This window comes from Balaenoptera ricei, chromosome 3 (assembly GCF_028023285.1).
Source record: "Balaenoptera ricei isolate mBalRic1 chromosome 3, mBalRic1.hap2, whole genome shotgun sequence".
Classification (NCBI taxonomy): domain Eukaryota; kingdom Metazoa; phylum Chordata; class Mammalia; order Artiodactyla; family Balaenopteridae; genus Balaenoptera; species Balaenoptera ricei.
Window position 1 is genome coordinate 180688363 of NC_082641.1, and position 26892 is coordinate 180715254.

Here is a 26892-nt window from a genome sequence, read left to right on the forward strand (position 1 = left end):
TCCCCGCCCACCCGGGGCTACAGTCAGCAGACCCAGTCCCCTCCCCCAGCACGCTGCACAGACCTGCCAGGCCCTGTGGGGAGCCCACGGGGGTGGAGGGGCTGGATGAGAAGTTATTGCTTGACTGGTCTGGGGAGTAGATCTGTGACGGGGACAGGGAGAGAGAAAGGGCCACCACGTGGCCAGTCAGGAGTCAGCCTCCTGGGTCACCGACCCAGCCACCCACCACATGCCGAGTCTCACCGAGGCCAGCGCCTTCCCAAGGGCGTCCCCAGAGCTGCCGGCCGTGGTTCCACGGGAGCCTGTAGGTGGAGAGAGGTGAGGCCCAGCCTCTGGGATGCAGCAGCCCCAGCACCTGGGCCGGGCTTCCTCGCCCCGGCCGACGGGGAGCTCCCGTCTGCACGCAGCTGCCTGCACGGATGCCGCAGCCTGGCCCTGGGCAGCCCCGGTCTCAGTCGGGCGTCTCCTGCCGCCTCACCACGTGCCTCCACAGTGCTCTGGGGACAGGCAGGCTGCGGGGCTCGGGGTGAGCAGCCCCCTCGCTGCGCCTCTGTTTCCCCAAATGAACAGTGGGACCTACTCATCGAGGAGCCACTCTGAAACACCTGAGGGGGCCCGAGGAGCCCGAGCCAGGCGAGGGGGATGTGGTTAATGATGATACCCGGGGCTGGATCCTGAGCCCACCGGGGGTGTGGAGTGAGGGGGCCGTACCCAGGAGGCTGTCGGCCCCGCTGACGGGGGGCGTGTGGCTGGAGACGCTGCTGTAGGCGCCCGTGGGGGCCGAGGAGAAGGTGGACACAGCCGGGAGCCCGCCGTTCACCTCTGCTCCATGCAGCTGGTAGCCCTGTGTGCGGGGGACGGGGTAGGAAGGGTCAGACGGGGCACTGCCCACACACCTCCCCTGCCACGGCCACCCCGCGGGGCCTACCATGCGCTCGTGCTGGTGCAGGCCGCCAAACCCACCGCTGCCACTGCCGCCCACGGAGCTGCTGCCACCTGCCGGGAGGGGCAGGGGGGACGAGCCCCCGCCCAGCATGGGCCCGAAGCCCACCTGGCCTGGGGGGCTCCAGAGCTCGGCCGAGGGGTGCAGGCTGCCGTCTGCGGAGAGGGGAATGGTGAGGTGGGTGGGCAGAGGAAGCCCGGGCCCCGCCCCAGGCAACCCGGGCGAGCCCCCAAGTACCTGCCACGTAGAAGGAGGCGGGGTAGGCGCCGCTGGGGGTCTTGGTGGGCGGGTAGGCGGCGGTGTCCCTGCTGTAGTCGTCACCTGAGCTGGGTGGGTACACCTGTGCTGGGCCAGCGGGCATGGTCAGGCAGGAGGGGCCGGGCAGGGTGGGGACTGGCCAGCCCCCGCCCCGCAGCTCCCCCTCCTGGGTCTCCCCCTCCACCTGGAGGGCTGTCCACCCCACCGCCCACTTCCCTGTGCTTCTCCAAACCTTCCCTCTAAAACCGCACCTCGGCCCCGCATCTGAGGCTCTGCTCGTGTTATCACCTCTCTGCTGTTCCTTCTTCACCCCCACCCTCCTGCCCTCCCCACAGTCCCAGCCTTGCGCCTGAGGCCTCTGTAGACTGGACCCCCAGCCCAGACTGCCTTTTCCCTCCTTAATCCAGTAAACTCCTATTGATCCAGCAGAGCCCAGCTGTGCCGCCCCCAGCACTGGAACCTGCCTTAACCCCAGCCCTGATCACACAAGACCTGGGGGCCTCAGAGGCAGGGCCCCGGGTGAATATTCTGCCCCAGCTGCCCCAGAGCAGTGAGACAGCAAAGGCGTTCAAGGATCAGCGCCGACCCTGATCGGCTGGGCACTGCAGGAAAGTGCTGGGGTCAAATGGCCACGTCTGCCCCAACACTGGAGCAGAAAGCGGGGTGCAAGTGCCAAGAGATGGTAGGACAAAGTGGGCTCAGGGGCCTCTCAGCTCTGATGTTCCAAGATGTTTCATCACGAGCTGAGCCTTAAGACAGCCTCTGGGCCTGCGGCCTGGTACGGGCCGGGTCAGCCTCCGGGGCTCAGCAGAGAAGGCAAGCAGAGAGGGTGGTGGCCGAGCCGGGGAGTCCAGCAAATTGCCTTTTCTCCCAACGTGATTAAGTCTCGGGAGCACGGTGCTGGGAGCCGCTGACGGCTCGGCACCATCTGCTGGGCCTGGCAGCCCGCCAGCCACCAGATATCGGGGCGAGGACAGAGGGCAGCTCCAAGCAGGGCGGACGGGGCGGGAAACCCTCTAACTGGCCGCCAGGACGCCCGCCTGCTCCAGCTTCCAGGACCCCGTTCACGCCCTTTTTGAGGCGCCTCGGCCAGAGGAAACCACCTTCTCTTAAAGCAGGAGGGACCCAGGCTAGACCCAAGGAAGGACTTTCCGACTACCTCAGGGTTGGGGCCTCGGGGAAGAAGTCCAGCTGAGCCCATGGGGCTTTCGTCAGACCCCATGCAGGGCCGGCCCACCCTCGGGAGGGGGTCACGAGAGGCGCTCGGCCTGTGGAGCCCGTTTGTCCCACAACTCACCGAGGATGGGAGACCCGGCGGCACCTTCCGGACTTTCTTGGGCTGCGTGTCTGTTGGGACAAGAGGAGTGAGCACCCGCGGCCAGGCTCCCGCCCTCACCACCGGGAGGGGTGCAGGGGGCCCTTCCCGCTTGGACACTCCTGTCACTAGGGGATGGGAGACAGCCCCACCCTGCAGCTCGGAGACCCCCAAGCTTCCCTACTAAGAGAATGACTTAAACCAGCCTCGGGCCCATGTGGCAAACTCGGGGGGGCGGGTGTGTGCTGGGAGCCGGGTCGCAGGGTTCATGGACACGGGAGCCGGTGCCTGCTCCTTGAGCCCCACCTCCTGGCAGCCGCCCGGTCGCCGAGTCCCGGACCTGCAAGCTCCCCCCTCGCCGAAACTGCTAAGCCCCAACCCTGGCTTGGGCGCCTCCATGGTTGCCAGGTGCCGCCGGCCTTCCGGCTCCAGTGCAGCCCAGATGGGAAGCCGGGGTCCCGGTCCCCCTCGCTGTGGGCCCGCGTTGGCACCTGTGTACTTCTGGGTGGGTGACTTTAGCGTCACTGAATCAAAGCAACCTCGCTAAACGAGGCGTCCTTCGACAGAACCGCACAGTGCGCAGGGTCTGTATGGCCGGGGAAGCGACCAAGGGCTGTGGGACCCTCGCTGTGCCAACTCAGCGCTGCCCGACCTCACAGGACGCGACCGCTAGGACCCACGGGGACCGCCGTCCCAGCCGCCCCGCCACCGCCCCACTCACCCAGGCCGCCATCCGCCGCTCTCCGCCGAGAGTGACCAGAGTAGGAGTAGTAGTGGGGCCCGCCTTTGACGCCCGAGGGGGACAGCGGCCCCGGGCTGCTGAGGGCCAGCTCGCTGGGCAGGAAGCCGGCCTGAGGGAGGGGGGGGTTAGCAGCCGGCCCCCTGCCCAGCCCCCAGGCCACTCCGGTTTAAAACAACAGAGGCAAGAGTGAAGGTCCAGGCCGATGGCAGGGTCCTGGGGTGACAGTGACCTGGGGCATAGGTCCCTCCCTGCTGACACTGGTGGCGTTTCTCTGATCTAGGACACTACCGACTGCCATTTTCATGAAGGAAAAAGACGGGAAGAGAAACACCGTCAAGCCTGAAGATGTGTCGCTGTCTGGGTGCTAAACGGGCACAACTATGCTTCAGGTGTCAAGGGAATCTGTTTGTTTTACTTTGTACATAGCCTCCCCCCCCCCTTTTTTTTTTAAGGTAAACGGTTTAATCTCGCAGACATTAGACTCTCTTCCCAGGAGAACAACGGTGACTGGGGTTCGAGGCGCAGTGCTGCAGCCTCGGCTTTCCTGTCTGTGAAATGGGCATGTCAGACGTTCCACGGCTCAGGGGCGTCATGGGGACAGATAAGGCCATGCAAGTTCTGCCCCTGGCCGACAACCTGGGGCCCCGTGGGCACTCAGTGGCTGTGGCCTGGCTGAGGCCCAGTGTGCACACAGGCGGCGCTGCCTGCAGCAGGGCCTAGCTGCACCCTGAGGTTGCAGGACTGCAGGCAGGGGCAGGGAATAAAGCCCTCGGGCGTGGGGCGGGAGAGAGACCCAAGCGGGGACCAGGACAGGAGGCCACAAGGGACCACTGTGCCAGGCAACTGGCCCGTCAGCATCCCAGTGGGGTGGCCACGGGTGACAATCTCGCCCAGGCCGGGGACTGTGCCGAGGCTGGACCACAAGGCCGGGGGCACGGTGCGAGGGTCAGGCCTCGGCTGCCGGGCTGGCCTCGGTTTCCCTGTCTGCCACTTGGGGGCAGGCGGGCGGGCAGGTGTCTCCTGGAACCCCTTCAGCTGTGCACAGGGCGCCACAGGCTGGACCCCAGCCTCCCCTTTCCCCATCGACAACGCACCCGGCCTGGCCCAGGGCCTGGGCCTGTTTCAGCGACTGCTGGAGAGTGACCAGCACTTGGCCGAGCCTTCACAGATCAAGAGGCAATTGGGACGAATTTGTTTCAAATTAAAACTAGGGAATACAAGGTGGGGTGAGAAGTCAAGCGGTGACTGTGGCCCCCACTGGGTACCCCCCAGTCCCTAACCACCTGCGCTGCTCCCTAGTCTGGAGACAGGGGCTCTCCAGGCTCCAAGGGCCGCCGGGGGCCGATGGGACCCACGCCCTCCCCCGCCCACCCTGCAGATGCAGCCTCACCTGAGTCAGGCTGCTGACCCCCGCGTCTCTCCCAAAGGGGGTGTATGCGCCCCGCTCGCCGCCCTTGCCTGGGGAAAAGGAAGGAGGATCACCCAGAGCTGACCCAGAAGCCGACACATGCCCGTATACATCAGGCGCTCCACAAGTGCACAACACTGAAAACCGTGGTGGGACACTGGTCTCCCCATCAAGTGGCGAGGGACCGAGGGACAAGTGGGGTTCCAACCAGACGCTATCCCCAGATGACCCGCAGAGGATTCTGCAAACCCGCCAGGGCCCCCACATGCCCCATCCCCAAAGCGGCACAGCACTGACTCGGCTCCCCACCCCCGCCCTCCTCGAGCTCCGGTTTCCTCTGTTCAAGGTCATGAGGTGTCAACTCCCCAGGGTGCTGGGTTCCCAGGGGACAGGTCGAGGTCCCTGGTATCTTGCAAGGTTCAGCACCCAGGCCCTGGGCTCCTTCCCCAGCTCCTGGACAGGGTCAGCTCACGAACAAGCATGTGACATCCCTGGGGACGCTGATTCAAGCCACTCGGTGCGAACGAGCCCTTCCTCTGTGTGGGTGGGCAAGACCGAGCTGTGGGGGGACAGCCTGCCCGAGAGAGCAGCTGGTGTGAACAGACTCCTGCAGCTACACAAACACCTGGATCCAGCCTTGCCTGAAGCAGGTCCCTAGATCCATCAGTACCTGAACAATTTCAGCTTGTTTCTGGCTTCAGCTGGGCACCTATCCTGACTGACGGTGGACCTTAACCAGCCTTACCGTGAGCAAGGAATCAGAATGCTTGACTGACTAATCTGGTTTATTCTCAAACTGGGTGTGTGTGGGGGGGGAATTCTCCGCTTTATCCATTTATTTTTTGAATATTTTTATTTATTTTTTGGCCATGCTGCGCAGCTTGTGGGACCTCAGTTCCTCAACCAGGGATCAAACCTGTGCCCTCGGCCGTGAAAGTGCCAAGCCCTAACCACTGGACCACCAGGGAATTCCCTCTCTCCTTGATTTTAAAAGGACAATTTCAAGTGGATTCTTGGAGCAAACGCTGTTTAGGGGGCAGGGAGAAGGGCCATGCTCCTACCAACACACCAGATGCCCCACAGGCCACGCCCACCAGCCTAAGCTCAGGGCAGGCGACACGGGGCCCATTTAGGGATGAACAAACCACAGCCTGGAGGCCAGAGGGGAATCGCCCCCAGTCCAGAGGGTGCACTCCCCCCCTTCCCAGGGTGGCCGTGGGAAGCAAAGCTGGCCGGCCCAGCCAGGGCTCTGCGCTCCCCACTGTAGGGTGGGGCTGCTGTGGTTTGACCCTGCGTACAGCAGGCACCAAGCAGAGGCATCCTGAAAGGAAGGCTGAGGGAGGCGAGGAGAGAAAGCAGAGGTTCTGGGAGGGGACCTGCGAGGACCACGAGCCCTGTGGGTATACAGCAGGTGCCCAAGCCATGCACCGGGCCCGGGCATCAGGGTATGGGAGGGGGGAGGAGGACAGACACCAAGAGCAGAACCACCAGGTCTCATCGAGGAGCTGGACCAGGTTGGGGGCCGCACGGGAACAGAGTGACCCTCGCCCCCTGGGCCTGGCACTCACCACCCGCTGCCCCACCATGGCTATCGCCAGCCCCGGTCCACGGGCAAGAAAACCAGCGTCCAGGGAGGGCGAAACTGCGCCCACCTCCCCACTGTCTCGCTGGGCCTGGCCTGGGCTCCCTGCTGCACTCTCTGAGCTCCTCGGCCACTGGGGTGTGTGGTGGGTGTGTGACACAGCTGGGCTCTGGGCCCTGCTGACCAGGCCTGGCTGTGGGAACTGCCCGTGCCAGGAAAAAGCCGGAGGAAGGAACAGCAGAGGGGAACCGGTGTCGCGGCAGGTGCAGAGGCCACCCCGGGCCACCCGGCCAGCCCTCACCTCCCGGTCCTGGAGATGCACACGGACTCCCGCCAGACACAGTGGGTGCCGGACGCTGTGCTCCCCCTCCCTGCCCGGGACTGCGTCCAGGCCCCGCTCGCCCGTCTGGCTCCTTCCATGCACCAGCCCACAAGGGCTGGACCCCAGGCCCTCCGGCCTTGGCTGCCCCACTGGTTGGTTGGGCCCGGCAACCAGAGTTCACCCACCTCCCCCAGCAGCCACCAACCCCGCCGCCATGCACCTCGGCCTGGGAACCGCTGGGGACGGCGCCGAAGGAGCCTACCTCACCTGGCTGTCATGTGCAAGGACCTCGTGTCTCAGGAGCACCGGGAGTGCGCAGCCCAGGCCCCAAAGCGGGAGCTGACCCACCCCCCCGGCCCCTTTCAACCCCCAGAGATGCCAGCTTTGCAGCCACCCCAACACTCCCTCAGAACAGGGAGGGCCCAGGCTCAGCAGGGCCAGCACTCGGACACCCAACCAGGCCCTGAGGGTCCCGGAGGCCGGGTCCCTTCTCGCTGTGGCTCAGTCTGCTCATCTGCGAGATGGGGGTGGGCCTTCGGGCCTGGGGAGCCAGATGAGTCCTTACCACGGGCTACGCAGAAGGCTCTGTGAGAATCCCCATCCCTGCAGGTCGGGAAACGGGGGCTAGAGAGGGGACCCTCGTCCAGGTCCCGATCCTGATTCTCACGGTCAGGATGCCGGTGCTCTGGGGAGAGCAGGCGAGGCATCCGGCCTCAGACTCGGCTTGTCGGGACTGCGTAGTCCACTTCCCAGCAGGCACCTGGCTGGTCCCCACCTGTGTCCTCTGCTCTGGGTGGCCGTCCCGGAAGCCCCAGTGCTCGAGAACCGAGCGGGCAGGGGGGTGGGGGCGGGGACCACGTGGACACTCACCTCCGAGCCCAGGTCCCAGGAATGTGGACGAAGCGAGGGTGCCGTGGGACTCACTGAAGTGGGCGCCATCACTGTAGGTCTGTGGGGGGGACGGGCAGGGATGAGGGGGGCTCGGGGACGCCTCTGGGCCAGGATGCGACCGCGCGCCAGAGCCCAAAGCCCCTGCAGGCCAGGCCGGGGGTTCTCCTCGCGCCCACCCACACCCACCCCAGGGTCTCAGGCCTCCACGGGCTCCTCACCCGGCTGGGGTCGAAGGAGGAACTGTTCTGCTCGCTGGCGCCCCACGAGCCCGAACTGGGCCGGTCCTCGAGACCTGCAGGGCAGGAAGGCAGGGTTAGGGGCCCGGCCCCCGGCCGCTCCACACCAGCCGCGTTGCCTCGGGGAGCCCTCGCTCGACCTGGGAAGCTTTCCAGGCCCCTCCCAACCCAGCCTGGTGCTGGAGCCCGTCCAGATGCCCCCACCCTAGCACTGCCCATGGTGACACCACTGCCAGCGGCAAGCACCCTGGACACACAGGCACTAAGCAGACCTCCGGGTCCACGGCCCAAGGAACAATTCAACCAGCTGCTGGCAAATTTGCCATTGCTGCTAGCAAACTTCTACCCACCCGTCCAGCCCCCAGCCCATCCTGGACGGAGCCCTCACTCCCACTCTGGGCTTCCCTCTCCAGGCCCAAGTCCCTCCCTCTGGCCCAGGCTCATGAAGGCGTCAGGGAATGGGGATGAGGGATGATCTCTCATCTCATCTCGAGAGTGGAAGCCTCCCCCTTCCCATCTCTGCCAATTCGAGGGGCGGGGCCGTCCCTTTGTTGAAGTAACAGCAGCAGCTGCCACCGACTACCCACCAGGCACAGGCTGGCTGGCGGACAGGGAAGGAGGAATCCAATCCCGTAAGATAGCCGGGGCTGGAGGCCCAGGTGTGGCAGGGTTAGCCACGTGGGGACAAGGACCTTGGATGGAGGGTTGGCAGGGCAGGGCCCTTATCTCCTTGAACACTCGCCCAGGGGCCCAGCCCAGGACCCAGATCTTCCCAGCGGGCAGGCACAGGGGCCTGCACCCTTCCCGGGCCGGGTGGGCTCCAACACCATCCATCGGGGGCCACGGGGCTCAGGGCCTGGACAAGCAGAATGGGAGCAGCCCCCGGGCCCCTCCCACCTGTGCCTCAGTTTCCCTCCTCTGCAGATGGGGTCACAAACACGCCCTACTTTGCAGGGCTGGGGGTGTCCACATACGAGTCCGAGTCAAAGCTGCCCAGGCCAGGCTGGGCGGGAGAGGCCGTGCCCAGCCCTGCCATCTGTGCCAGGGGACGTGCCCCACCCCACCCCCGACCCCAAGTGGTGGACATCCCGAACACCCGACCGGAATCCTTCACCCGGCCCTCCTCTGCGCATCTGTACCAGAAACTTCTTTTAAATTGCATCTTTCTCTTTTGGTGCCTTTGAGTTAATCATTCCCCTGGAGAGTTGGTGTTTAATTGCTGTCTGATTTGCATAACTATGCATATTAATCTCCCAGTCTGATAAATATTCATATACCTCGGTTAGATTCTGTTTTCTAATCAAAAATTTCCAATGTGATTACCATGGGGAGCTGGGGGCTGCCTTGGCGGGTGGGGGGTCAGACAGAGCTCCCATGGTCTCTACAAATCCATCTAACATTTGCCGCCAGGTTTGGGGTGTCTGCACCCCAAGGTCCTGAGTCCCCACTTGGGCTCTGGGGACGAGAGCAGCTGGTGAAGGGGGGTGACCCTGGGCGAAGGGCCAGCACCCGAGCCCCAGTTTCCCTCCACAGCCACTTACTTGTCATCCCCTCGCTCTCCGGTGCCCGCCCACGAGCTCGTCCCGCTCTGGGTCCCCCACCCCCATGGGCATCCACCATGGGCCCCAGAGTCGCCAGGACCCTTGAGCAAGAGCAGGAGGCCAGGTCCAAGGCCAAAGCCAGGCCTTCCTACCCCCCCGAGGGCTGGCAGGGTGACGGGCACTCCTGGGGCCGACACCCAGGGACCCCTCCAACTTGGGCCCCACAAGCTTCGGGCAGAGGCAACCAGGCCCTGCTCTGCCCTTTCTGGTAAAAACCCCCTCACCCAGCCCCAGCCTCCCCGCTGCTGGAGACGAGACGACAGAAAGAGGGATGGGCCCTCCCCCACCGCTGCCATTAATAGTTATTAACCCCCCACTGGTTAATTATGCATTTTAATAACCCAATCATGAATATTCATAACATCTCTTGTTCACGTTCTAATTAAAATGTACTAATAGAATAAGACGTTGCTGTCGCAGTATAATTTTTTCTTTTTAAAGTGCTAGAGGTGAAGTGGTGGCTGGGCAGCCCCCGGAAAGGTCATCTCTCTGCTCAGACCCGGGCCTGCCCCCCAGGAAGAGGTGGGAGATGGACGGAGCAGAGGGCTGGGTGTGCCCAGGGGCACCGCCCGCCCCTTGGAGTTTCAGATCTGATCCGAGTCAGCCCGGGTGACAGAACCGCCCACCGTGAGGGCTGCCGCCGCCAGGATGACCAGTGTGGCACAGCTGGACCTGCCCAGCCCAGGCTCCAGCCGGACACCCCCTTGGCTGGATGACATGGGGGGGCGGGCCCCTCTGAGTGGCCTCCGTCCTGGCTGACTCCTCCAGGGCAGGTGTGCCAACTGTGACTGAACCAAGTCTGGCCCTTGTCTGCTTTTGTCAGTAAAGTTTTATTGGCGCGTGGCCATGGACGTTTGTTCCCTGTATACAGCGGTGTTGGTTACAACGCAGAGATCAGTTGCAGTAGAAACTGTCTGGCCCGTTACAAGGAAGGTCTGCTGACCCAGGCACGGAGAAGATTCCAGGAGCCAGTCCCTCCGTATAAAGTAGCCAGACAAGCAGACTTCGGTACCTGGAGTGGGGGGAAGACGTGGTCACAGGGCCTAGGCATGGCCCTGCACCGTCGCCACCACAAGCCTGTCGCATAGCCATGGTTGTCAGGGGTTTCGTCCTGCAGCCCCAGCTCTGTCAGCACCCCCTCGCCCGGGTGCCCGGGCTAAATCCCGGGAGCCGTCCTCTCCCCTTCCCTCACTCCACTGCCCCCCACCCCCGTGGCCTCGGATCAGAGCCTGGCTCGGCCCTGTGTCCCCTGGGTCAAGCCCCATCCGTACAGCAGTGTCCCCCCCACCCCAGGTTCCCTGCCCACACTCCACCCCAAGCAGCCTGATGGAGCTTCCGGAAGCAAAACCTGCCTCTCCTCCCTCCCCTCTAGCCTCTCCCATGGCTCCCCACTGCTCTCAGGGTAAAGACCAGACCCCTCCCTGACCGCCCTTTGCCCCCAGCTCACTCCTCCCTGCCCCCCAACAAGTGAGCAGATCCCCAACCCCGACCCAAGCTCTGCCCCAGTGGTCCCCACACCTGCTAATCCTTCATCCCCCGTCAGGGAGGTCGCCTTGCTGGCCCCCTGTCCCCAGCGTTGCCTGAACAGGGCTGGCCCCCAAACAACCTCGACAAATATGTTTTTGGCCTCTTCATTGCTCCGATAACTATCTAACCAATCATAATGTCCTCTGGCGGTGCCATCCTCCTGCGGTCACATGCAGCTACTACGGGACTGGCGGAAAAAGCTCCCCCCTCGATGAGATGTTAATTAACGCACGATTAGATGACCCTGTGCAGCTAAGCGGCTGCTGTGCTGGACGTGCCGCCCCCCAAGTAAAGACTAAAATAGCAACAATAAAAATAACCACCATGCACCACAATCACATCTGAGAAAAAATTAACAGCACCTAAGGGCAGCCGTCTGCCGGTCCTCACCTAAGTGTTTCCTTCTTGCCGCTATCAGCTCCCCAAGGCTGTCAGCTCCCCCTCTGGCTTTTTCCCCTTAGAATTAAAATCCCCGAGAAACGGGATGGCGGCCTGTTCAGCAGCACCTGGGGTCTCATGAGGGGCAAGACCAACACAGGTGTGAGTCAGGAGGAAGCCCTTCTTCAAGTGGGCCGGGGCCTCCCTGCACGGGCCAGTGGGGTCCTTGCCTCTCTTCCTGTGATGTTTGGGGCAACTTCTGAACTCTTACATCACTTCAGACTTGAAGGAATGCTGTGGGGAGATGCACGATATGCCCTAAAACCCAGACCCTCTCATCGCTTTTATGCGCCCCCTTTTTCATTTGCCCCTCCGTGTTCACAGCAGCTACACTTGTTTCTGGCCTTCAGAGTTTCAAAAGTTGGTAGGAATTCCAGGGCGCCAGGGAGCTCCCGCCAGAGGGAGCAGGTTCCAAGTGGCTGGAGGAAAGTGCCGGAGCGGCTCACAGCCCACAGCCCTTGCCGTTCCTGCCCCTGAAAGTGGGGGTGGGGAGACAGGGGACCTGGAGCTGCGCCCGAGCAAGCGGATCTGAGGCTGGAGAGGAAGTGAGTGGAGGGCACAGCCCACCATTTCCAAGAGCAGATGGTCCCCCAAACCAGGGCTTGGCTCCAACCCAACCTCTCCTGAACCCCCCGAGCAGCAACCCCCCAACCCGAGGCTTCCCCAGTGGGCGGAGCTGGCCCTCAGGTGGGGGGCCCACCGATGCGTGGTAATTCAGAGGAACGGGGTCCCCCAGCTGCAGAACCTGCCCTGCCCCCTCCCTCCTGTGAATTTCAGATTCGTGACCAAAGCAACAGTAGAAAGACCCCATCCTGCTTCAGTCTCAAGGGGGACCCCTCTACCCAACGGCGAGGATGGGAGGGTCTCGCCCACCCCACCGCTCAGCCAAATATGAGCTCAGAATCCCAGCTGGGACCTCCCTGCAAGAAACAGGCCCAGGGCGAAACAAACGCGGAACACAGAAGATGGACATTCACAGATTTAGGATTTATCCCAGGAAACGGAAGCATATCTAAGACCACCACCACGCGCCCTCAAGGAAACTGCAGAGCTTGTGGGTGCCGTGGAATAGAAGGAAGATAAGGCTTCAGGGAGAGAGGAAGAGCGAAAGCAGGAAAAACTAAGAAGTTTTTGCTGCCAATTCACAAGAGATTTTAAAAGCAGCGTCAGAGGCGGCGAGGCAGAAGTGACAATGCAGAAGAGGTGATCGAACAGAAGGGTGGGTTCTGGAGACGCCCCCAAACACCGGGGAAGGGGGGATTCTGAGACCACGGACACGAGGGCTTAACACGAGCCCAGACACCAGAGCCGGCATCCCGGGAGGAACAGGAAAAACACCCAAACCTGGAGTCAGAGAAAAACCCGGAAGAACACGCACGCACTCCCTGGAGGCTGCGCGCGCACAATGACACAACCCACGGGGCTGGAGCTGAGGGAAGGAAGGCGAGGCCCCGGGAGTTCCACCCCCAACCCGCTGCCCCTCACAAGGGGCAGGCGCCAGGTGCACATCCAGAGCCGCACCCCTCCCTGGAGAACATCCCCGAGGGAGGGAGGGGAGTCCCAGCACAGACCCCGCGAGTCTGGAGGACGCGACGGTGCAGGGAGGCTGAGCACATCTGGGCCGCGCGTTAAGTTAAACTAAGTGGAATTTCGACGCCATCCCAAGAACGGGCACCAGAGCCCGCAGGTGCTGCGCTGCTCCAGGCACTTCCTGTGGTTTATCCCACTGAACCCTTAAATGGCCATCAACCTCGCTTCCCAGATGAGGAGGCTGAAGCCTCCTAAGTGGCAGAATGAACACAATAAGGACACGTGTTTCTCAGCCAGATACAAACACTGCGAACAAAGAGAAACAACATTTCTAAAGAGTGGCAACGTATTTATACCAAACAGAAGGGTTGGGGAAGAACCCTTTCCTGCAGGACAACAAGATGTGACTTCACTTCTGAGGCGGAAGGAGCCAGACACGGGAGGCTTCAGCACATTCCCTGAAACCATTAGAACCACCAGCAGCACAGCCTTCCACACCCAACCCAAGAAAAGACACCAGACACGACGGCAAGGAAAAAGTATAAAGACGGGAAAACCTAAAATAAGAGCATGGAAAGTATAATAAGACAGGTGCAGACTCAATTTTTTTGAAAGCTGAGAACACAGCACCTACAGAAAACAGTTCTGGAACGAGTGACTCAGGAAGACAATCTGTTGCACACAGATATACCAAGCAATGCAAGTGAAAAGTAGGGGCCGTCACGTTCACAGAAAAGTCTGAATTCAAGGCGCAAGCTCTCACTTGGAATAGAGGGTGGGTTTTTGTCAACAGTGGGCTGGACCCACAGAGAACATCCCACCGCCCTGGGTCCTTGACACTGAACAAATAAGAAGTCTAAACGTGATGGGCAGGAGACGAAGACCTCACAGCTTCGTGTCAAATTACCCCTCAAGCCCTCAGGAATAAGGACAAACGCAGCCCCCATTTCAGGAGAGTAGGAACGCCCTGCATCTCCCCAACAGCAGCACAGCCCAAGCCACGGTGACTTTTGCATTGGTGACCTAGAAATTAGCCAATCGAGGAATAAACACTCCACGGCCAACCTGGAAACTGGAAATCTCTGAAGAACCTGACTCACAGAGAAACGTGCTTTAAAAATTATTACCAAGAATCTATTAAAAAAAAAAAAAAACACGAAAATATGCATTATTGAAACCAACGGGATATGGCCAAAGTGGTCCTCGGAGGGAAATTTATAACCCTCAACATGATTACTGAGCGAGAGACCAGAGATAAACAAACGGGCCTTCGATTCAGAAGTCAAAAGAGAAAAAAAGAAAAGAAAAACTAAAAAAACGGGAGGAATTAAAACAGAAGTAGTGGGGAATTCCCTGGCGGTCCAGTGGTTAGGACTCCACGTTTTCACTGCCAGGGCCCGGGTTCGATCCCTGGTCAGAGAACTAGGATACCACAAGCCACACGGCATGGCAAAAAAATGGATAAATTAATTAAATTAAATAGAAGTAGTGAAGAGAAAAGTAGTTAATTGATAAACATCGATTCGTCAATGAAGCAGATTCCTTGGGAAAAAAGTCAATAATACAGACACGAGACAGCTGGGTCCAGGACAAGGGAACAAAAAGAAAGAATAAGTAGATTCAGGACTGAGACATGGATTCATATGTTATTAAAGAATGCAACGTGAACCATTTTTAAATGTGCCTGAAACGGATGATTTTTTTCCCCCCCTAACAAAATGCTAGAATTGACAAGAGGAGTGGACAAAATCACAACAGGCCAATCGCCGTAGCAGAAATAAAGCAGTTGGGCAAAGTGTCACATGCAAACAGGGTGGCGGGTCTGCTCCCCAGTGCCCAGAGAATGGGGGGCCCCACTTGCTGGAGACTGTTCCAGAGAAACTGGTGCAGAAACATGGCAGGGAGCCACAAGAAGCCTCAGTGCCACACGACATGGGAACACAAGCAAAATGCAAAACGGATGCTGGCAGATCTGGTCTGGCAGCTAAACAAGGATATGGACCAAACCCAAAATTCAGGGAGCATCGGGGTGAGAAAAACCATTAATGGACAGCGTCAGGACGTGGGGAAGGAGAAAACCAGGGGCTGTCCTGAGACACCCAACACACCACAGTGATGCCAATCACTTGTGTGGATGGTCATATAGGACCAGAAGGAAACGCCCTGAACATGATAAACACAGACAGTCAGAGAGATCTATCTCGAATCGACAGCCAGGATCAGGCCCGGTCCTGCTGACAAGAAGCCAAACAGCACACACCCAATGTGGTTCTAGAAACACTTGCTGATGTGAAAAGGCACATGGCCTCCGCACCAGGATGGAAGAGGCCTGAGGATGATTTACCTGGAAAACCAAGCCAAGGGAAGAATGCAAATAATTAGGGGATGTCAGGAGGCAACCAGGTAGAAAATATGGTAAAAAAGATCCCCAAACCACAGCATGGAAAATCCTAAAACACCTAGAAACAACTCTCACTGAAAAAGTATGTGAGCAAATTAGAAAAGAAAAAAAACTATAAAACGGCTAAATACCTTATGCTTTCATTTTCAAAGTTTATCTTAAAAACTTAATATTAAGGGTCAAAACTTAAGTAAAGGAAGAAGACACCAAGTTCTTACAACATGAAAATGCAGTACTATAAACACAAACAGTTTTTCCGAAATGTACCTATGAATTTAACACAACATCAAAATCCCAACAGGTAGGTTTGTTTGTTTCGGAGGGATGGGGGAGGAGACATAACAGTTATTCTAAAGATCATGAAAAAGAATCAGCATGTCTGAATATTGGGGGGGGGGGGCAGACCTGAAAAACAACAACTGAAGACTATAAAAACACCACAAAGCTACAGTAACTAGGGGACTTCACTGGTGGTCCAGTGGCTAAGACTCCACACTCCCAATTCAGGCGGCCCAGGTTTGATCTCTGGTGAGGGAACTATATCCCACATGCCACAACTAAAGCTTCTGCATGCTGCAACTAAAGACCCCACATGCCACAACTGAAGATCCCGCATGCCACAACTAAAGATCCCACATGTGGCAATGAAGATCCCACACGCTACAACTAAGACCCCGTGCAGCCAAATAAATAAAAGAAAAGAAAAGAAAAAGAAAAAAAGAAAAATTTAATAATAATTCTAAAAAGCTACAGTAACTGACACCAGGTAGTACTAAAGTAGCAACAGAAAGGTAAAAAGATGAGACAAAAATTCATGGGTAAATGGCAATTTAGAAAATGCTTTAAGGCATTTCGAACCACCAAGAAAGGTTTTCTTGAGTTTATTCCGTTGTCCTATAACTTCCTAAATTAAATGCTTACTCCTTTTCTTTTCATTGTATCTGAAGACGGTCAAAGGCTATGATTCTTCCCTAAAAACAGCTTTAGCTGCACCTTGTAGTTTCAGTGTGTTTAGATTATTGCTGATTTCTGTCTAGCCTGTTTTAATTTCCTCTTTAACCCAAGAGGTAAACGAAAAGGAATTTTGTTATTTCCAAGTCATTAAGCTTTTTACTTATTTCTACGTTTTTTGGTCTTTCATTTCCAGTTTTACCGCATTGTTCTCAAAGAATATGGTTTATACTTTGGTCACTTTTTTTATGTTACAGGTTTTTTTTGTGCACAGTATGTGATCAATTTTTATAAGAATGGTATGATCTCTTTTACAAGGCATGGCCTTTAAAGGTAAGTGCTTCTAACTGGAGGTGCCCCTCAGAATTGCCTGGAAGCTCTTACAGGCCCCATCCCAGGCTTTTTATCAGTGTCTCTGGGTCCAGGGCCCAGGGGTGTGTGTTCTGAGCAGTCCCACGGGTGAGCTGGATGTGTTCCCTTGGCCAGAAACTGCTGCATAAGCTCAACCTTGATCACTTCACTGTTGAGGTTCTCTACCTCCCACTTATTTTTCACTTCTTTGCTCTGCCAAGAACTGCAAAGGCATGCTTTTCTGCCCTCCAGCATCTTTTCCCGTATATTCTTCAACTTGATGGAATGAGGAACAGGCACATTCATGACTGTCACATCTGCAATGCAGAATGGACTGTGTCATCTAATTCTCAAGGATTTTGCAGAAATGGCACCAAAGCTAGAACAACATAGAAGACTTGACAACATAAAACTGAAACCTGTAAAGCACTGAGGCAAATTAAAAGTCTCCATCATCAACAACGGTTATAAATGAAAACTTAGGGAAAAGGCTGAAGATCACAAAAGACTAACATCCTTCCTCTATGAAAAGCTCTTACAAATCAATAAGTGCAGCGTAGTGCAGGAGTACAAGACACTACAGGGAGACAACACTGGGTGGCTAGCTGGGATGGTTAATAAACTCTGAATTTCAGCTTCATCGTAAGTAAAATGGGGATGACAATCGCACTTATTGCACCAACCTGTGAGGACTGAGGACTCAGAATAAACAATCCAGGCTCAGTACCTGGCATACAGCGCTCAACAAATGTCGACATAAGTTGTCATTGATAAGTGTTACTGTTGCCGTTGTTAAAAAGTTCACCAGGCAGCAATAAAAAGGAACAAGCTGTTGATCCAGCCAACAACTTGGAGGGATTTCCAAGGAACCGTGCTCAGTAGAAAAAGCCAATCTCAGAAGGTTCCATGCTGTATGGTTCCATGTATGTAACATTCTCGACACAACAAAGTTGGGAAGATGGAAAAGAGTAAAATCAGGGGTCGCCAGGGTGAGGTGTGGTGGGTGGTGAGTGGCAGCAGGTGGGAGGTCATGGGGCGATAGAACAGTTCTGAACAGACCATGGTGGTGGCTTCATGGCACTACACACGGGATAAAACCAAGCAGAACTACACACACACAAACGTGTACACGCAGAGCTTGTGAATACACTACAAAATCCAAATAAACTCTTGTACATCGTACCACGGTCAGCCTCCTGACTTGGTGTCACGTGAGGGACGTGCAGGACGGACAGCTGGGGAGGCTGCGGAGGGGTGTGCGGGACCGCCCTGCACATTTCTTTGCAACTTCCTGTGAACATATCATGATTTCAAAATAAAAAGTTCACTAAATCCAAGAAAAAAAGGGGGTAGTGATCGGAAATTCATGAAAAAATAACTCATCTGGCCCATCTGCTTTTGGAAAGATGATCGCCCGTGATTAACGTGTAAATGCCCATTGAAACGGCGCATTTGGAGGAGGTTGGAAAGAGCCAGCACTGGGATGCCACAGGGACATTCTTACCGTGGACGCACGTCCACGGCTGGCAGTTCTAGCCGGGAACCTACTCTGAGGCTGTAACCGCACACCTGTGCTGAGCCAGGGTAGATGCTGCCTTGCCTACCTGTTAGGTTTGTACCCAAGGGCACGTTACCTTTAGAGTCACACAGACCAGGAAAGCTGCGAGACAGGAAAACAGGGAAGACGTCTCCTCCGGTGTCAGCAGGGGTTTCCCCGTATCTCATGGGGCCTCGGACCCTGTAGGTTGTGGCAGAGGACGTGCTGCCACTGAGAGATCTGTGCCTTGGGGCTTCCCAAAAGGGAGGGAGTGGAAAAATTATCCCCGTTCTGCAGTCTTCTGCTCTAGATGATGAGGAGAAAGTCTCTGGCCTCGGCGCCTCCCTGACAAGAATCTTTAAACAGAGACGGCACAAGCAGCCCGCACACCCCACACGCTCAGCTCCTCTTCCCGAGACCTTCGGAGACCCCTCCTCAGACACCCGTCCCCGCTAGCTTGGGCTGCTCCTCTTCTAACATGAAGTGCCCTTTCGAAGTGAATCTAAAAGAAGCAAGTTGACTCAAAGGAATTCTAAGTAGAGAGACACGAGGCCAAGACATGCAAGGAGTGAAGGGGAGAATGTGGCTGGCGTGACCTACTAGCATTCAGAAACTCCTGTCCCCTTAAAGCGACACTGCCCGTCTGGAGGGCAGTGACCCATCTTACGGATGAAAAAAGCTGAGGCTCAGAAAGGGGGTGACTTCCCCAAGCCCGATCCCGCTGTTGGGCCACCAACCCTTCCACCCCCCCCCACCTTCTCTTGGAGTCTCCAGCTCCACCAGAGAGGGAGTAGGTAAATGAGCTCAGAGCTGGGAGAGCCCCCCCAAAGGGACCAGTCTCAGTTCCTGTGGCTCCCGGCTCTGGAGCTGCGACCCCCCTGCACCCCCTCAAGGCAGACACCGAGACGGGCCCCGCGCCTCAGTTTATAAGGCACTTTCACGCCCAAGGACTCGCTGAACCCTCTGCCGATGGGGAGACTCCCATTTTACAAACGAGGAAACTGAGTCTTGCAGTCACACCACCTGTGTCAAGTGACACAGCCTGCCTTGTGCCTGAAGTGGAAGCAAGGAGGGGACCCCTAAGCTCAGGTCTTAGGGCTCCCGGTCCCATGCCCCCTCCCCCGCCCCAGACAGCACTAACTGCTCAAATGAATTGGGGAAAGGGGTCCCCAGCTGTGTGTCCAGAACTGGAGACCTCCTGGGCTGGACCAACCACACCACAACCCTCGTGGGGAAGAAGAAAACTCAGGCCGACGTGCAGCGGGACAAGGCCGGACCCTCCCCACCTGAAGTAGCCAGGGCAGGGCGCTTGAGCGGGTTACGGCTGCAGAAACCACACAAAATCAACCTGCAAAATTCACAGGGGTCCCACTCAGGCCGGGCCAGGCATGGGGCGTCCTGGAGAGGTCCCTTCCTTGGGGGCTACTGGCCCCAAGTGGACACTGGGCAACAAAAGAGAGCAGGGGAGAACCTGGGGGAAGATGAGGAAGGGACTGTGCCACCACCTCCAGGAAGCCTGCTGGGGCCTGACCCTCTGCCTGAGGCAGAGGAACAGCAGCACCCCCTGCTCCCCAGGGCTGTTTTGGGAATGGGGAGGCAGGGTGGCCTGTGGGGATTTCCACACTTCAGAGAGGACTCCGGCCAGCCCTGAGGCCACTTCCTCAGGCAGAGAGGAAGGCCTGCGTGGGGCAGTGGGGTCAGCAGCATGATGTCCCTCCTTTTGCAGCGGGGGTGGGGGGAGTACAAACCACCCTTGAAACCCCCTCCTCCTCCAGCCAGAGCCCACCGGACACCCTGATGGAATCTGGAGCAGACAGACCCTTCCGTCTTGGACCCCAGAGACGTGGGGGACACAGCCCCCATCCCAAGACCCCAGAAAGACACTGAACTCCGTGCAGACCTCTGGCCTTCCCGAGGGGTCCCCCATACCCTCCCGACAGCCAGAGTGGGCTCCCCCCCATGCACATGGCTCCTCTCAAAAGCCCGAGTCCACAAGGCCCTGCATGGCCTGCCCTCCCCCCCCACCCCTCCCCCTCCACCCCTCCCCCTCCCTCACTCTGCTCCATCCACACAGGCCTCCTCACTGTTCCTCCAACTCGCCAGGTATGGTGCTGCCCCAGGGCCTTTGCGCCCCCAAGCCTCTGCTCAAACATCCAAACATCTCCGTGGAGACAGCCCCTACTGCCCTCCCCACCACTCTGCAGCCTGACCCCTGCTCTATGCTCCTTGAGGCCATGCCATCTGTCCTCCCTGGGCCATGTCCTCTGCACTCAGTACCAGGCAGGGTGCCCAGCTCATCCAGGTGTGCCTGGGATGACCCCAGTTGGAACGTTCAAAGTCCCAGATCCCAGGAAACCCCCCCAGACCTCGAACAAACCAGGCCAGGTAATCACGCTAGTGCCGGGTCTTGTCAACGATAAGCACCTAATACATACTTGAATGAAAACAGCCAGGAGCTGAGCAGGATTTGGAGAAAGCTGGGGTTCCACATAACTCCCTTCCTGGGCCTCAGGTTCCCTCCCTGGGGATGGACTGGAGACCCAGAACCCCACTGGGGCCAAGGAGACCCTGGAGGCTCAAGTGCCCAGCTCACCCCGGCCCTCGTGAGTCACACAGAGTCCCCCACACCCGGACAAGGGGTCAGGGTGGACGGTGACACCATGCTGACCACGGGGCTCCCTCCCTTAGCCCCAAGGCAAGTCACACCACCACAACAGCAGCTGCTTCCTGGGGTTCCCTTAGGCTCACCATCCCCCCACCGCACGCCCACGTGGGCGCCTGGACCTCCGCCCCAGGCCCCTCAGCCCCACTCCACCTGGCGGGCCTGAGCGCTGCCCCCAAACACCTCTCCCCTCAGTGCCTAGTCCACGAGGCTGCGCCCGGCCGCCAGCCCCACCCCGCAGTCGCCCCCCCCTCACCCTCCATGGGCCCGCCCTACGCACGCGGTGATCTCCTCAAGCAAACAAGAAGCCCCCAGGCAGCCAGTGGGGTCCTACCTGAGCTTCCGAACTGGGCCCCGGCCAGGGAAGTGGGCCGGCTCTTCCCATTGGCCACCGGCAGGGGGAACATCTGCGGGGAGAAGGAGGGGGTGAGTGGGGGGCACAGCCCAAGGCCACAGCTCTGCCGGGGTCCTGTCCCCGGGGAGGCCCGAGGCGCCCTGAGGGCCCTGGCGGTAAGAGGCTCCCCCGTGCCCCTTGGGAGCACAGCCGAGGGCAGGGAAAACTCCCGTTTACCTCTGTATTTGTTTTACTGGGGATGAAATAACACGAAGGCACTTGATACAATGTATCCACTTAGAAGTGATACAAAGTTTTCTTCAAGTTTCAGCTTTAAATAAATGAGATCATTTACACTCCCAGATGGATGGCGTGTCCCACCGGTGTCCCAGGCGCGGACCCCGACCTTCACCCTAGGAGACCGGCATCCACCTCCCCACGGGCCCCTGACCCCGAGCGGTGGGAGTGCAGGGAAGACAGCCAGGCCCCGCCACCGGGATGGGGAGCAGGGGGGCCCCCACGAGCCGGGCTCCGTGCTCAGAGAGGCACCCTTCCCGGCCAACGACGGGGCAGTTCTCCCGGGTGGGCGGGCACCGAGTGTGGGTGCATCATCACGCCCCCCCCACTCACTCACCCAAACCCACAGTGTTAAGTCCCTCAAGATTAAACAGCTTAGCAGCATTAACTGGGAAAACCCAACATCAACAAACCCTCGTGCAGCACAAGAAACCATGGCCCTGCCCTGCCCCAACGGTCTGAGTTTCAGAGGTTCTTTTGGGGACCAAGCAATTCAGAGTGGCCGCAATCAGCATTAAGGCTCTGGGGGGAGCGGCTGAAGGCTGACAAGCAGGACATGGGGGTGTGCGTTCTGTGGGCGTGACTCGGGGCAGCATCACAAGCCCTGGGAGCGACCCAGGAAAGGGGGTCCTTCCCCCACACCCTGTTCTCCAGAAGGGGAAACTGAGGCCACAGACTGAGCTGGCAGGGCGAGTGCAGACTTGGGGCAGGTGTGCACCCAGGCTGGACTCGGGTTCTCACGGGGTCTGTTGTCCCCTCCGGGGGCGGGGCTGTGCTCACTGCACCCAGGGCCTTGGCCTCAAGGCGGGCCCCTTTCCTGCTGGGGACACTGAGGCTTGCGCTGGGGGAGGGGCAGGCCTGGGGATCAGGAGCCTGAGGAGCGGGAGGGGGGTGGTGCTCAATTCTGTTTCTGTTTCGCCCTCCAGGGTGCCAGAGGCCGCTGACGTGGCACTTGCCACGGGGGGGGGGGGGGGGGGGGGGAGGGGGCACTGGGCTGTGTCCTGCGGGCACTGAAGGTCTGTGATCAGCCCAGCCAGGCCCCCGCACCCGCTCGGAGCCTCAGTATTCCCTTCTGTGAAACGGACACAGAGCTCATACCGTGTGGGCTGTTGTGAAACCCAAATGCACGTGGGCATCCTGGGCACGTAGGGGCCTCTGCACGCGCAGAGCTCAGAGGAGCACGGTCGGGCCACCAGGCAAGCCCACAGCACCCTCCCCAGCCCCTCACCCTTCAAGGCCGTCGTCAGGCCCAGGGACCACCTCAGGCCCACACACCCTCAGAGCCTCCAGCCTAACAGGCGAAGCTCAGGGCTGGGGCAGAGATGCGATTTTAACAGCTAGGAGGAGCCATTTTTCCTGGTATTTAACTGACAGTTGCCTCGTTTACTTTACACAGACCTGCCCGAAGGAAGCACTTTCCTTTCAAAATCTTTTCAGTCGAAAATTTGTTTCAAAAAAACAAATTAACTCAGTGTCTCTGGGGCAGGTGGGAAGGAAAGGGTGTGAGCCTCCTGCGATGGGGGGCTGCCTCGAGGCCTCTCTCCTCACGGGAACAAGGAGGTCGAACAAAACTCCAGTTCTAGGTTTTCCCAGAGGACACACACTGGGCACCTCGCACGCTCAGCTGCGCTTTCCGCATCTGTGAAATGGGTCTGAGCTGGGGGGCGGGGGAGTCTGGACCACCCCCGGACAGCAGGGGGTGGTGGGCAACTGGTTGAGGCTGGGGGGGGGGGGGGCGGGGACGACATCAGAACCTGTGCCACCCCCTCCCCTGACCCCCAAGCCGGTCTGTTCCGGCCCAGTGGTCTGTGACTTGTCAGTTTAACAAAAAAACAACTGAGCAGCACCCCTGATTCCTCAGCTGGGACGCAAAAATAAAACGGGGCTTAAAAATACCGGCATGGCCCTTCCGGAGCCGCGGCCGCTCCGTCCCGTGGGCTGTGTTTTTCCGCAGGGCGGCTGATGCCGTTTCAGTTTGGGGACTTTTGTTTCGACAGACCTCAGTGGCCTGGGCCTCATACTGGCAGAGGATTAAATTCAGACCGAAAGCATCCTCCCTGAACCCATTTCAAACCAAAATAATGCTGGCTGGGGGAGGGGTGGGGGCAGGATTTAGGGAGTCCACACACAGCTCCTGGGTTTGTGAGGAAACGCAGACCACCCCGCCTCTCCCGACACAGGTGGCCCATTGCAAAGACAGGCAAACCAAGGCCCCCAGTCCTCCAAGGGATGGTCCAGCTCCCAGCCTCCCTGGGCCCGTCTGAGCTGTGTGACCTCTGGAAGGCAGTACCCTCTCTGAACCTCCATCGGCCTGGCCGGGGAACGGGCTGCATCGGGTAGAGCACACCACCTGGGAAGTGTGAGGACATCCCCCTGCCCCCCCACCCCGCAGACCCACGGCACTGGCTCTCGTGTCAGTAAACAACTGAGGAATCACACGTCCACTGCCTGTGGCCTCTCCTCATTCACGGAAGGTCCCCACAGGAGGCACCTAGGCTTTGGGCACCCCCCCATCTTCTGCACCCACGATGGCATGAATAACCCCGATCACACAGTTTTACAGGTCCCAAGGCAAGGTCACTGCATGCCCAGAGCCAAGCTGGGGCCTCAGGGCCAAGCCTCCCCAAGGAAAAGCTGAAGGCCCTGGGCAGTCCCTCCCTCGCTCTGGACCTCAGTTTCCCCATCTGCAAAGTGGTATGTTGGACCCACTCTGTGCCTGGGCAAACAGTTGGGCGACGATGGGTGCCTCTGGAAGCCGACAAGGGCCCCAAAGCTGCACCCTGCCGCGGGGGCGTCAACCCATCCATCCGAGGGCACCCCAATTCCCCCAGCCCCACCTGGGGCTCTTTAACCCATAGGAACTTGAGGTCCAGATGCTGGGAGCGTTTTTGGCACAAGCTTCTTTCCCACCATCCGGGGGGGCGCAGGAGTGTGGACAGCTGGGCATGTGGGGGGGGGGGGACGGGGAGGGCCGCTCACCATGCTGAAGTCCAGGAGATCACTGAGCTCCTTGTCCGTGCCCACGGGCGCCATCCTCTGTGGCTGGTTCATTCTCCAGAAGCAACAGGGGGCAAGGGGCCAGGGGCCGAGGTGGGCTCCTCAGGCCTAGAGACAGCCCTGCAGGGTGCCCGCAGCGGGTGCAAGAAGAGGTGAGGGGTGGAGAAGAGAAGAGGTATGAGTGACAATGGCCGAGGTGAGCAGATGGGGGAGAGCTGTTTAAGAGCCCCTCTAACTGCTCTGGGTCTGGGTCTTCCCAGGCTGCGTCCCTTCCAGACCCTGAGGCATGGGGGTGGGGCAGCCAGAATTCAGGGACTGGGGCCCTTAGAGACCCCTCCCCAGAGCCTTCAGGGAGTTTGAACAATGGCGGGGGGGGGGGGGGGGGGGGGGAGAGCGCAGAGTACATTCCCTGAACTCCCTCTGCGACCACCAAGGAATCAAGTTGCAAATTTTAAACTGGATGCGGGGTGGAGTGGTCCCTTCCCAGCTTGGCCAGAACCCGCCCCTCTCCCCGACACCTCTCCCATTTCCACCCACCCGCAGGCTTTCCACTGGCCCCACCCCCGGGAAGGGGGAGGGGCGACCCGGCCCCGCCCCAAGGGAAATTTAGTGACCACCCCCCCCCCCAGCAGCTGTCAGAGCACGTTGAAGGCCCGGTCACCCCCAAGTTCAAAGCAAAAAGAAATCCACAAGACGGCAGAACCCCCTTCCTGCTCCACAACTAAATAGGGGGGATGCCCCGCGCAGGGACCTACCCGCAAAGCTTCCCACTACACTTAACCTCCTCCCCCCCATAAAAAACAACAAAATTCTGGGGAAAAAAAAAAAAAAAAAACCACCCTAGATTGTTTTATTGTCACGATGTATCCGGGAATTATTCTTAAGCAACTTTGAAAACATCCCTTGCCCTGGGGGGAGGGGGTCCCAAGACCAGGGTTCCCCCCCACCCCGCATGGTCCCTAGGAGCTCCATTCTAGAATGGGGGGGGAATCCACCTGCCGGGCCCCATCCGGAAAAGAGAGGAGAGCAAGATCTCCGTTCCACAGTCAAACAGTGAAGCCCCTCCAGCTTCTCTTCCCCGGGCCCCAGGTGCGGGCGGGGGCCGCGAGGGGAAGGGGGTTCCGAGATCGAGGGAGACCCGACCTCAGAAGCGGAGAAACCCCCGCTTTGTTTGCCAACTGGAGACGGGTGTGAAACGGATGCCCCAGCGCACCCCCTCCCCCACGAAGCTTTTTCTTTTTTGGAAAGCGTGTGAAACTGACTTTTTTTGAAGAGTACGAAACCGCACTTTTTTGTGGGGTGGCTGAAACCAATTTTAAGGCAGAGCTGGGGGGGCTAAACACGCTTCTCTAGGAGAGCTGAAACACTTCTGGGGTGTCACGAGAACTTTTGGGGGCTCGAAGAGGACTCGGAAGATAACGTGAAGCCACTCTGGAAGCAGAAAAGCAGGAACGTCTTCCTCTGGGGGGGGAGGGGGGGAGGGGGAGGGGGGGGAGGAGGGCCGGGAAACCAATCCCCACCCCACCCCCCGCAGCCGGTGCGGGCGGCGCGGCCCGGGAACCCTTTGAAGCTCGGGGCGCAGCCGCCGCCACCGCGCTGCTCACCCCGAAGCCGCCGCCCGTGCCCGCGGAGCGGAGCGCGGAACAGATGTGGCCCCCGGCCCGGCCCCCGGCCCGAGCCCGCAGGCGCGCGGCGCACCTTCCCCGCAGACAAAAGGACGCTCCCTCTCCCTGACTCGCTCCCCTCCAAACTCCGCCGCAGGCCGGGCCCCCGGGCGAAGGGGCGCTCGCGGCCTCCGCGCCGCCGCCCCGCCGCGAAGTTGGGCGGCCCCGCGGCGCCCCCCGCGCCCCCGCCCGGCTCCGCAAACTTTCCCCAAGTGCCGGCCGGCGGGGGCGCGCGGGCCGGAGCGCGCCCTCCACGTCGCCGGCCCCCTCCGGCGCGCAAAGTTGGAGAACAATGACTCCGGCCGCGCCGCCCCCCGCCCGGCCCGCCCCCGCCTCACGTCCCCCGCGTCCCGGCGCCGCGCGAGGAGGCCCGACCCGCCGGGCACCAAGCGGCAGAGGGTCCCGGCGCGCTCACCTGCTCGGCGTGGCCCGGCCCGCAGCGCGCGGGGGGCGGCGGCATGAACGGCCCCCCCGGACAAAGGGGCGTCGCGGCCCCGAAGGGCGCGCGTGGGCGGCGGCGCGTGTCCCGGCTCCCCGCGTGTCCGCCCCGCGGGCCCTACGCGGCCGGGGCGCTGGCGGAGGCGGCGTACGAGGAGCCCGCGGTGCCCGCCGGCCGCGTCGTTGGGCTCGGTCCGGCCCGCTACGCCCGCGGCCGCCGCCGCTGCCTCATCTTCCTGCGGCGGGAGACATGTTCCGCCCCCAACCCCGCGCCGCGCCCCGCCTCCCGCCCCTGCCAGGCCCCGCCCCGCGCGCGCCCCGCCCCGCCGCCGTCCGCGGATCCTTCCGCCGCTGCCCGCTCGCCCGGCCGCCGCCGCCCGCCCCCACGCTTCCGCTGAACGCGGCTGAGGTCCCGCGGAGTCCGGAGCCTGGAGCGGGCGCGCCGGGAGTCCGTCGGCCAACGGCGG

At 59.7% G+C, this 26892-nt stretch overlaps 1 protein-coding gene across 16 annotated transcripts in view; it reads right to left on the bottom strand.

Annotated features, from left to right (window-relative positions):
* Positions 1–26679, bottom strand: part of TCF3 (transcription factor 3) — a 35944-nt gene extending 9265 nt beyond the window's left edge. For all 16 annotated transcript variants that reach the window (XM_059918854.1, XM_059918857.1, XM_059918856.1 and 13 more), the window contains exons 1-13: positions 26403–26679; positions 24306–24443; positions 21030–21102; positions 7680–7753; positions 7441–7519; positions 4649–4716; positions 3238–3367; positions 2499–2548; positions 1181–1283; positions 929–1098; positions 712–844; positions 244–302; positions 64–142 (exon numbers count right to left, since the gene is read on the bottom strand). In XM_059918854.1, the coding sequence (XP_059774837.1) occupies positions 64–142; positions 244–302; positions 712–844; positions 929–1098; positions 1181–1283; positions 2499–2548; positions 3238–3367; positions 4649–4716; positions 7441–7519; positions 7680–7753; positions 21030–21102; positions 24306–24377 (1090 nt within the window). In that variant the 5' untranslated portion in view covers positions 24378–24443; positions 26403–26679. The remainder of the gene's footprint in view (positions 1–63; positions 143–243; positions 303–711; positions 845–928; positions 1099–1180; positions 1284–2498; positions 2549–3237; positions 3368–4648; positions 4717–7440; positions 7520–7679; positions 7754–21029; positions 21103–24305; positions 24444–26402) is intronic.
* Between the last annotated feature and the right edge of the window lie 213 nt (positions 26680–26892).